Source organism: Acartia tonsa, chromosome 12, assembly GCF_053477335.1.
Source record: "Acartia tonsa isolate MP-2025a chromosome 12, ASM5347733v1, whole genome shotgun sequence".
In the NCBI taxonomy this organism is placed as follows: Eukaryota; Metazoa; Arthropoda; class Copepoda; order Calanoida; family Acartiidae; genus Acartia; species Acartia tonsa.
In genome coordinates, this window is record NC_137271.1 from 32,861,997 (window position 1) to 32,873,569 (window position 11,573).

An 11,573-nucleotide genomic window follows, 5' to 3' on the forward strand; every position below is an offset into this window, starting at 1 on the left:
AATAAGAGAATGGCAGAAAAATTTATGCATATCCCCAATGATGATACACAAAATTACCCTTTCCGTTGAACACAATTAGTAATTAAACGTTTACAACATTCAATTTAATTTAGCAACCAATCAGATTTCATTTAAAGTCCCTAAAGTTATCAATCCAATGAATAAGAATGCGTTATTAAAAAAATTAGGGGACTAGTGTAATAAACAGCCCAATGTCCCCCCCCCTTCCCTGGAATTAATAGTATCTTTATAGATACTAAGCAAAAGTCAGTGATCTCAAAGGAAAACTGATGTAGTATACAACCAGTTATGATATACAAAATTGCCATCAAGGAATCTGTGGATATTGTCATCATTGTTTTTAACATGTTTTTTTCCTCTCTATAGTAAATAAACTTTTTTTTTTAATTTGGAGAATTTTTTTAGAAAATAAATTTTATATTATGTAATGCTTTTTATAATATGTTTTCTCATATTCATTCAATCCGGTGGATAGGAACCGGTTCTCATCCATACGAAAAAACTATGTCTTGCATCGTATTATATACAGTTTTCTACGAATATAGAAATGTACAATCATAAGATTAAAACCAGTTTTTTTAGCCGGTGCCTTCGGCACCACGGGGCTAAAAAAACTAGTTTTAATCTTATAATTGTACATTCTATATCCGCGGAAAGCCGTTTATAATACGATACGAGAAATAACTATTACTATTTCTTTTTATCTGAAGGAAGAGCTATGCAATGCAGACACCTAAAGGGATAAGACAATGGTCGAAAAAATTATGTACATACACAATGATGATACACAAAATTTTCTCTGTTTATTACAATTTATTGGTTGAAACGTTTGGACACTCAACTAATCAAAATTAAATGTAAGTCCAAAGTTTATTAATAATGCTTATTTCATAATTAAAGGTAATAAAATTGTTTTATTCCAAAGTCTACAAATAAAGATGACAAAAAATAGTAAAATATTAATATTATAAAATATTTCTGTCACAAGAATATTAATATTTAATCTTAAGTTACCCAAAAAGATAAAAATAACATGAACAGATATTTGCAAAAGTAGCAAAGAAATGATTTAGAAAAAAAAGAGCAAAACACAGCACGTACAGGTTGTTGAATGAAAATAGATAATTATAAACTTTTAAATTATTTGCTTGTATCCTAATCCTTTTACAAAAGTAACCGAGTGGCTGTCTGTTGGATTTATATGACTCTCACACTTAAACTTCTTATTGGTCCCAGGAAGGGTTTATGACTATTTTAGGGGAGGCTACCCCCCCACCTTAAAAAAAACAAATAAACCCCTAATTGTTTCAATTTACTTTTAAAAATTAAAATAAAGTTTATGGAGGGGTGGGGGGGGGGGGGGTCAAATTCAACCATCTCAAGTGCCCCTAGAGGCATCTAGGGACGAATCCGCTATTATTACTTTTATAAAAGTAACATGATGGCTGTCTATCTATCTCTGTGTTGCAAATGATCTCGCTATCTGTTGGATTGATATAGCCCTCAACTATTCCTATTGTTTTCAGATTTTGTTTGGGGGAGCGCATACATCCACTTTCCCATGAGAAACCACGCCTGATAAAAATAAAGCCTCCCTCCATCTTTAAGAACAAGTAGGGTAATATTTCCTCCTTTTTTCAAGCGACCCCAGTTCAGTGGAAAGAGAGATAATAGTTATTTCTCGCATCGTATTAAAAACGGCTTTCCGCGGATATAAAATGTACAACTATAAGATTAAAACCAGTTTTTTCAGCCCCGAGGTGCCGAAGCTCGATATAATACGACGAAAGACATAGTTTTTTCGTATGGATGAGAACCTGTTCCTATCCACCGGATTCGAATGAATACGAGAATAGTTATTTCTCGCATCGTATTATAAACGGCTTTCCGCGGATATAGAATGTACAATTATGAGATTAAAACTAGTTTTTTTAGCCCCGAGGTGACGAAGTCACCGGCTAAAAAAACTAGTTTTAATCTTATGATTGTACATTTCTATATTCGTAGAAAGCTGGATATAATACGATGCTAGACATAGTTTTTTCGTATGGATGAGAACCGGTTCCTATCCACCGGATTCGAATGAATACGAGAAACCTAATTATAGAGTAGATCAACTCAGGGAGGGAGGGGACATTGGGCTGTTTAATACATCAGTTCTAAAAGTTTTGTGATAATGTTTTCTTATTCGTTGGCTTACCAAAATTGAGGACTTTAATGAATTTTGCTTGTTTGGTTCAATACGCTGAGTGTCCAAACGTTTCAACAACTAATCTTAATCTCCAGAAGTGATAATTAAGTGAACAATCATTGTGGGTGTACAACAATTTTTCCGCTATTTTCTTATCCCATTAAATTTCTAAGATTAAAATGAAGATGATGAAAAATATTATATTTTTATATGTATTTGTATCTTTAATAATATACAATTATTATAATAATGCCCAGGTTGCATTTTAAACAGTTTATTTATAAAGAGTATTATAGACAGTTTTCCGCGGATAGTAAAATGAAAAAATAAAAGATTATTCAACTGGTATTGATGTTAAAAAAATTAATTTTGTTATTTAATATGGCTAAGATCCAGTTCTTATCCAATAGATAGTAATCGGTTTGGAAGCCATACGTACTGGAATAGTTTTTTCATAATGATTTCAAATCCGTAAAATGAAAAATCTCTGAAAGTCAAATTAAAATCTTAAAATCGTAGAATTAATTCCTTTTCTGTTGCCCTAGGCTTCGGCCCCTAGGGGCCAACAAAACCGAAATAAATTCTGAAATTTATTATCCGCGAAAAATTAATTAACAATATGAATATATTTAATATTGTATACAGGGAAAAAGTTAATGAGAGAGAGAAACTGAATAACAATAAAATTTAAAAATCAATATAAAAAAGTGTTTAAAAATAAAGGTGTGAATTACTTAATGTTGTTGGCTATTTTGTGTTTATTTATCCAATTGTTTAAACCAGTGGCGTGCAAAGCAATTCACCAAGGGAGGTATAAAACCAGTTGGGGGTGGGAAGCCTTACCAATTTCAAATCTAAATGTGGGTGTTGACACCCCCATACACCCTCATTCCGCACGCCACTGTTTAAAACTGTAATCTTTAGGTAAAAAAACAAACAAAAAAATGCGTAAAACAAACTTTTAAAAAATCGGCCAAGGCCAGTCGAATATTTGATTCATAAATAATTAATTTTTGGTAGCGCAGCTACTCTAAAATTATGATATATCTGTACGTCTAAGTGTAGCTTTCCCACTTTCCCACGATGTTTAACTGTAATTTTTGTTTCAAAATAAAATATTGTTTGCTTGTTATTGCTGCGCTTCTCATGAACATTCTTATCCTATTTCTTATCTTTTACTCAGTTAGTTAGAATTTTAGATGCGTAGCTAATCTATAGTTGTCAGTCATAATTGCCTTTGTCGCGTAATTTAACGTTTTGTCAACATGAATTCAAAACAAAAATTGCTTTGTAATGCTTTTTAATTATAGGCTAGATCAATGGCTTTGAGAGCCCTGCAGGTTTAATGCTCTCCGAGGTTGGAACCTTGGAGTGGTACTTAAGAGGCTAAAAAGAAAAGGTTAATTGATCTATGAAGCTAAAAAAGGGAATAAATTTTAAAAATCTTTTAAAACCTATTTAAATATCGACTATTGGACACGATTGTACTTGTTTTTACTTGACAAATTAACAAGAAATATTAGTTATTTAAATTTCACAATAATCAAATATTCTCTTATGAATTGATTTTTAAAATAATGTCTTGTTTGCAAAACAAGCCAATAACTATATTTATTCTTTGCCCAAACGGTTTCACGGTTGAATGAAATATGTTTTTCTTTCTTTAAACTTCTGTACCATCTTCAGCCTCACCGGGAGATGGCGGCGAAACTGTCTCATCATCAAAACTAGTTTCAGCCGCCATTGTTGGCGGCTTTGGAACCGTTACCGCCGCCATAGAATTCCTCAACTTTGGTTTTGGCGGCACCTTTGGTCGTCCGTCGGAAGTAAAACCACCGCCATTGGTTAAACTACCGGTTTTCCCGCCATTTGTTTGGTCATCAGCTGATTCGTCTGTTGAAGGCGACACCGGTTTCATAACTGGTTTTAGATTGCTACGCGCCGCCATGATAAAATTTGGCGCGCTTTCTGATATTGGAGTTTTGGGTTTGGGGGCAATCTTTGGTTTTTCAGCGGATGGCTTTTCCGACTTTATGATTAATTTTGGGGGTGGCGTTCTAACCGAATCGTCATCTTTTATGCTGATTATTTGGTTTTTGTATTTATTTTTTGCACTATCGGGTTCAATAAGTTCAGCATGTGGAGGCTTTTTACCTAAAATCAGTAAAAAATTTGTCATAAATAATAGATTAGAAGATGATACTCAAAATCACAAACAAATTCTAATTAAAATTGGGGATATAAGTGTTGTAGATTCCTAGAATGTGTGTCTGTGTGCCCAATGTGATACAATTGGATTTATAATTACTTGGATCTTACACCAGATTATCATGTGCTCTAATAAAGTGAAACTTCAAGCTAGCTTAAAAAAATAATCAACCCACCTTGCCCCGTCCCCTCTTTCCTACTGGATGAACGAACTGAATAAATCCTGCCCATGATAGCAATCTAAAAATTCCCCTCTCATAATATCCACGTATATTCTATATCCTTTCTGATTTATAATATTTTTCTTTGAAACGAAATAAAATAAAAGTTATTATGCCTTTAGAACAATCAATTTGTATGTTATTTTCGTCCTTAAAATGGCCAAAATTATGCTAGAAAATTGGGGGGAAATGCAATTATCGGAGTAACCCAGATTATAGAGTATCTATTCATCTTACATATATATCAATTAAACAATCTATCTGTTTTTCTTCAATCTTTTATTACTTTGGGAAACATGAATGAGAAAAGAAAGAAATTTGAAATCTTGAAAATAAACACATTTTTTTTTATAGAAATTACAGATTTTTTTTCTCGTATTCATTCTCATCCATACGAAAAAACTATGTCTAGCATCGTATTATATCCAGTTTTCTACGAATATAGAAATGTACAATCATAAGATTAAAACCAGTTTTTTTAGCCGGTGCCTTCGGCACCTCGGGGCTAAAAAAACTAGTTTTAATCTTATAATTGTACATTCTATATCCGCGGAAAGCCGTTTATAATACGATACGAGAAATAACTATTCTCGTATTCATTCGAATCCGGTGGATAAGAACCTGTTCTTATCCATACAAAAAAACTATGTCTAGCATCATATTAAATCCAGCTTTCTACGAATATAATAATGTACAATTATAAGATTAAAACCGGTTTTTTTAGCCGATGCCTTCGGCACCTCGGGGCTAAAAAACTGGTTTTAATCGCATAATTGTACATTCTATATCCGCGGAAAGCTGTTTATAATACGATGCGAGAAATAACTATTACTTTTTCTTGGCGTCGTCTTGCTAATAAATTTATAAACAAAAGGCCAATTACATCCAAAATAATCACTGCAACAACACTACGTTTATATTAAAACTAACAGTGAAATATAATACAGTAAATCTAATTTTAAAACAATCACATTTTGTGAAATTTTGTTTTTTTTTTGTATACCATTAATACGTTTATTGAATGGATAGAGAAAAGTTATTTTTGGTTAACATAAAATGTTTTTTTTTTTTAATTGATAGTTATGTTGTGAAAAAATAAATTATTGTTGACTTGTAGAAAACCTCTTCAAATATACGTATAAACCTTTTCTATACCTATAAGAAGTTCAATTGTAAAGGAGAACCATATCGGTACAATGGTTTTCTAGATACTTCACTAAACACACTGATAGCCTATAGGCAGACAGACATAGATCCAATTGCTTTTATACAAGAATTAGAAAATGGTAAAATAATACTCAAAATCCAAACTCTGTATTTGTAAAGCTTAAAATTTGTTAAATAGCTAGGACAATTCTATCATAATTACCGTCAAGTTCTGCCAGAATGTTCTCAAAAGCTCTTATCTCTTTCTCCAAAAACGCGAGTGCCTCGTCCATGCTAGATAGATAAATATATAGATAGATTAAAAGATAGATAAACATAAAATGGATAGATACATAACTAGATTGATATATTCAGGTATATGGGTAGATGGATAGATGTAAAGATAGCTGGATGGTTGAATATACAGGGCGTTTTAAAAAAAACTGCGTTTTCCAAATTTGGGAAACAACCATTAGGAGTACAAAAAAAATAATTATATGTCAATACTCTCTATAAAAATATGCATCGAAATTGTTACAGGTGTTTTTTAATATCTCTGAAAATAACGGCGCATTTTAAAGCATACATATTTCAAAAGATGCGTATGATGTTTTTTTCTGGTAGAATTTTGTGCCTTAAGGTTGGTTTTCAAAAATTTATACACTTGAAAACAACATCTTAATACGGCCAATACAATTTTCTACCAATTACACTAAAAATTTCATTTAAAATTCCCTCACTGAAAACAAATATTCAGTTTTTCTTTTTGTATACTTAAGAAAGATGACCTTAAAAATTGCTCATGTTCGTAAATCCCCACCCCTTATTCTTATAATCCTTTAATTTGATTGACAGGTTAAGATATAAACTCATAATTTATCCATAATTTGTAATTAAATGCTTTAATAAAAAAAATTCAAACTTCAATAACTTTTTTGTCTTTAGAGATTTTTTTGTCAAATTAAAAGGAGTTTTTTTCTTTTTACTGTAACCTACGTTATAAAAGAAGATTCTTTTACTGCAAATGCATCACAATCAAGAAATGTGAAAAAATGACAGTTTGGCAGTTTCTTAAAAATGCTTTTGTGAGGAGCTAAAAAGCATTTCACCTTTAAAACTCATTAAGGTACTTTTCTTATACCTTTTTTAAAATTAATATTGAAATTCTACGATTTTTTTTTTACATAATAGAAGAGTTATTTTAATTTTTCTTGCACAACATTTTGACATAAAGCATTTTTGGAAACTATGTACCTATCATAGAGGCCGTATTTTTAGAGATAATGAAAAACACCTGTTATAAATTTGATGTACTTTTTTACAGAGAATAAGGACATATAATCATTTTTTCTGTATTCCTTCTGGTTGTGTCAGAAAAACGGAAAACGCAGTTTTTTCTGAAACACCGTGTACATATACTAAAATTACATGGACATCAAGAGAGTAACCTTGTTCGAAACAATTTATAATGTCTGAATAAATATTAAAAATTTAATGCGCAGCTGCCGAGCCCTGTTTTTCTTTTATTTTCATATATGCGGAGCATCTCATTATCTGTAATTTTCTTTCCCTCGCTAACTTATTGTCTAACTAACATTAAACTAATTCCCTTAGATTTTTAAAAGAATACAGACGAGGTGTTTTGCTTTCCCTCTTTGTGTCTTTGTTTAAAAACATTTTTTTAAAAGTTGCCATCCTTTTTAAAAGCCAAGCTGTTCTATAACAAGGGTTTCTAAACTTGCCAAGATGATTCTTGTAGCAACTCTTTAACAGCTACCAAAAGGTCTGTAGTTCCATATAAAACACGGTTTTTTTTACTTTTTGGCAACAAATTTTAAATGATATAATTACCCTTTCGTCTGATTTTTGGAATATTGATTCCTAGGATACCAAGGAACAATGTTAAATCGTAAAGCATGTTAAATGGTGTGCAATAAAATGCGAACATTTTAAAAATTGAAATTGCGCGGCTTGTCTTAATAGTGGAAAAATGTTACGCATACCGTTAGAATCGCTATGAACTGTTTTTTTGGAAATATAAGAACGGTTCCTGTGCTACAAATAATCTAGGAGCCAGATGGTAAAATGTCCCAAAATTTACTCGCAAGTCAAGTTTTAAGTCAGTTGGGATATTTTACCACGTAGCTCCTAAACTATGCGCAGCACAGGAATCGTTTTTATATTTCCTAAAAATAGACTTCTTAGCGGTTCTAACGGTATCCGTAGTATTTTTCTACTATTAATACAAGCCGCGCAATTTCAATTTTAAAAATGTCCGCATTTTTTTTGCACATCCTTTAGTATGTCCTAAACAAGGTCCTGTATTTATGCAATTGCAATAAGTTTGTTAAGACTTAATTAGATGTATATTCTGCATTTCCAAATTCTGACATTATTTAAGTGTTAATATTCGTTTGTCACAATGTCTGATTTTAGAACTTCGCCTTTTTTGGATGTTGTCATCCTTGATTTAATACAATTACCTTATATGAGCAATCTTTTTTTGTGTGAGAAAATCACAATTAAAAGAAATTTAATTAGGAAATATTTAACAAGAATAAAAACGCAAATTAATTGAATTTATAAAAACAAAGCAAAAACAAGAAGGCTTTCATAAGACGATAGCCGATAAATTCATGCGGTGATGCACAAAATTAACCCTTCTGTAGATCCCCCAAAGTTGTTAATCCAACGAATAAGAAAACGTTATTATAAAACTTTTGGGACTAGTGTAATAAACAGCCAAATGTACATTCTCTCTCTTCCTGGTATTATTTGAATTAATACCCTTAAATCGTTCTAAATACAAAAATTTTATGAATCGCTTGTTATGCTTTGGTAGTTACCTGATTCTTTGTGGTTATTTTTTCTTCAAATTTCTCTGTTAATACTAATAACACATTTCTTTAAATCTGAAACATTCAAATTTCAAACCAATGCAATGATTAAAAGACACAAAATTATAAAGATGTGGAATTTTATATGAGTTGATATTTCCAAAAATTTTAATTAAACTAGTACCCAAAGTTTTTTAAAAAAATCTCTAATTCGTTGGCTTTGGACACTTTTATTACACCTCAATTTATTGGTAAAAACTAGAAGTGTCTAAAGATTTTATGCCAATAAAGATGTGTCAAATAAGGCCTCTAAAAAGTAGTGAACTCCTTGGCCTTCCTCTACACCAATATAGTATAATGCTGCTGTTATGCTACTTATGAAAATCATTGTCCTTGTTAAAGTAAAGTAGTAGTAAGTTTTTTGTTTGTCCTTCAAATATCGATAACCACTGAACAGATTGAGTTCTTATTTTTAGGGAGGTTTCACATAGGTCCTTGGAGCGTCATATTCTTATTTTTAAGTTATGTGGTAGTTTTAGACTATTTTTCAATGCTAGAGCCACAACCGCTAGAATAGAAAATAGAAAACATTTAAGTTTAGAATTTTAGGAAATGTAATTTTTTTCTATTTGAATCAATTTTCAATGTTTATTTTTGAAAATGAGTTCCATGAAACAATTTCAAGAAAAACTAAGTGCAGAATTATATATAATCCTTAAAATCAGTTGAATCCTTCATATTTATTCCATATAACATGTTTTATTCGGAACGGGGGAAATGCTTTCATCTCATCTAACCCCATCAGAAATTTGACTATAACCTTAAAGAACATATATAGTAAAGCTATCGTTTTGGCAGTTTTATGTATCAAGTGGTGGTGACCCTATCGTCTGCTAGCAAACTGCTTTCTGTTCTTATGTAGGCTGTATTTATATTCCAGACGACAGATCTATAGTTGTAATATGCAGATAACTACCTCTCCCTTTTTCCAAGGACTTTTTTCGTCTGCTAGCAAATTGTTTTCTACTACTTAGCTGTGTTAATATTTCCTACGCTATTAGCTGATTTCAAATATCCAATACAAAATCAGGATTGGGTTACATATGAATAATTCCCTCTCTATTTCTTCAATTATTTTTACCTGTTTAGATAGACACAGCCATTATTATTTTTAAAAAATAAAGAATTAAGGGCTCCAGACAAACTCAAAATGTAAAATAGCTGCGCTACTAAAAATTGTGTGTAAAAATTTAAAGCAATTGGTCTGATGGTTGTTTACTAACTGAGGCAGAAGTAAACATACACACACACACACACACACACACACACACACATAATAAATAGCTTTTTAGGCAGTATCCCATTCTTCACACTTTAATGTTAAAATTAACCACTTTAAACATTATCGGTTTGTTATGTAAGAATCAATCTATTGATTTCAAAATTTTAATGAAAATTCCTGTTACAATAAGGTATAATTTAAGAAGAGTAGCTAGCAACTCTATAACTGTTATCAAAATATGAAGATTTTTTGCAACTAGCGGATGCACCCCTTGGATATAGGGGCTCTTTGATCGTATATACCATCCTAAGACCTAAGAAAATGCTGATTCCTATTACAACAAGGTACAATGCTACAAGCATAGCATTTCTATTATCATGTCCAAAAAATATATTTCCTTAAACAGTATCCTGAATTCAGCAGTTTTGCAACAAATTTTGTTTAGACTTTTACATTTTTATCCTGCTTATTCAGTTCTGACACTCTACAAGAGTTATTATTTGTTTGTCCTTCCTTCTGATTTTAAGGATGATGTCATCTTTGTTAGAGCGGTCCATAAAACTAACATCAGATATTGCTTCATTTTTCCCAATAAAGGGAGAATTTAAATTTAACAAAAAGAGTTTCAAAGTTTAAATTGTACAATTTAGAATTTTAAAAAACGCAGCTACTCTTTAATTAGTGATTCTCATTTATTTGTACTTCTGAGTCATTAATTAACTGTTTATTGCTCTATTTGTAAAATTAAAATATCTGAAAAGGTCTAAATTAATGATTTATCAATTAAATTTTGTCTTTTACTGTTTTATCAACTTTAAGAATAAAAATTTCTTCATATTTTCTTTTCGATCAAAAAAGTTTTAACCTTTTTATTGCTGGTTTCATTATGGAAACAATCGTCATTGTACAGTAGCAAAGCATTTTGAAATGATATAGGTAAAACATAAAAAAAGGGCAAACATAGATAAGGAAGTGAAGACAGATAGACAGAAAAACAGATAGACAGAAAGACAGATAGACAGATAGACAGAAAGACAGAAAGACAGATAGACAGATAGACAGAAAGACAGAAAAACAGATAGACAGAAAGACAGATAGACAGATAGACAGATAGACAGAAAGACAGAAAGACAGAAAGACAGATAGACAGATAGACAGAAAGACAGAAAAACAGATAGACAGAAAGACAGATAAACAGAAAGACAGAAAGACAGATAGACAGAAAGACAGATAGACAGATAGACAGAAAGACAGAAAAACAGATAGACAGAAAGACAGAAAGACAGATAGACAGAAAGACAGAAAGACAGATAGACAGAAAGACAGATAGACAGAAAGACCGATAGACAGATAGACAGAAAGACAGATAGACAGATAGACAGATAGACAGAAAGACAGATAGACAGAAAGACAGATAGACAGAAAGACAGATAGACAGAAAGACAGATAGACAGAAAGACAGATAGACAGAAAAATAGATAGACAGAAAGACAGATAGACAGAAAGACAAATAGACAGAAAGACAATAATACTTAAAAATGTTGTCATTATTATGTTTTGAATGTCATTAGCCTAGATTATTATGTCAGCCTTATGGTCAAAATAAAACCTTGAAATTGCATATCGAAATAATCTAAACAGTTTGAGAAGAGCTTTGGTACTAAATA

At 31.2% G+C, this 11,573-nt stretch overlaps 1 protein-coding gene across 1 annotated transcript; it reads right to left on the bottom strand.

Moving 5' to 3' along the window:
* Positions 1-2,408: 2,408 nt before the first annotated feature.
* On the bottom strand, positions 2,409-8,717 carry LOC145333725 (uncharacterized). Its single transcript, XM_080178931.1, has 3 exons — positions 8,634-8,717; positions 6,011-6,081; positions 2,409-4,366 (listed from the first exon to the last, which is right to left on the bottom strand). Exons 2-3 carry the CDS (start codon positions 6,078-6,080, stop codon positions 3,876-3,878), a joined length of 561 nt encoding a protein of 186 aa, XP_080035057.1. The 5' UTR covers position 6,081; positions 8,634-8,717; the 3' UTR covers positions 2,409-3,875.
* Positions 8,718-11,573: the final 2,856 nt, after the last annotated feature.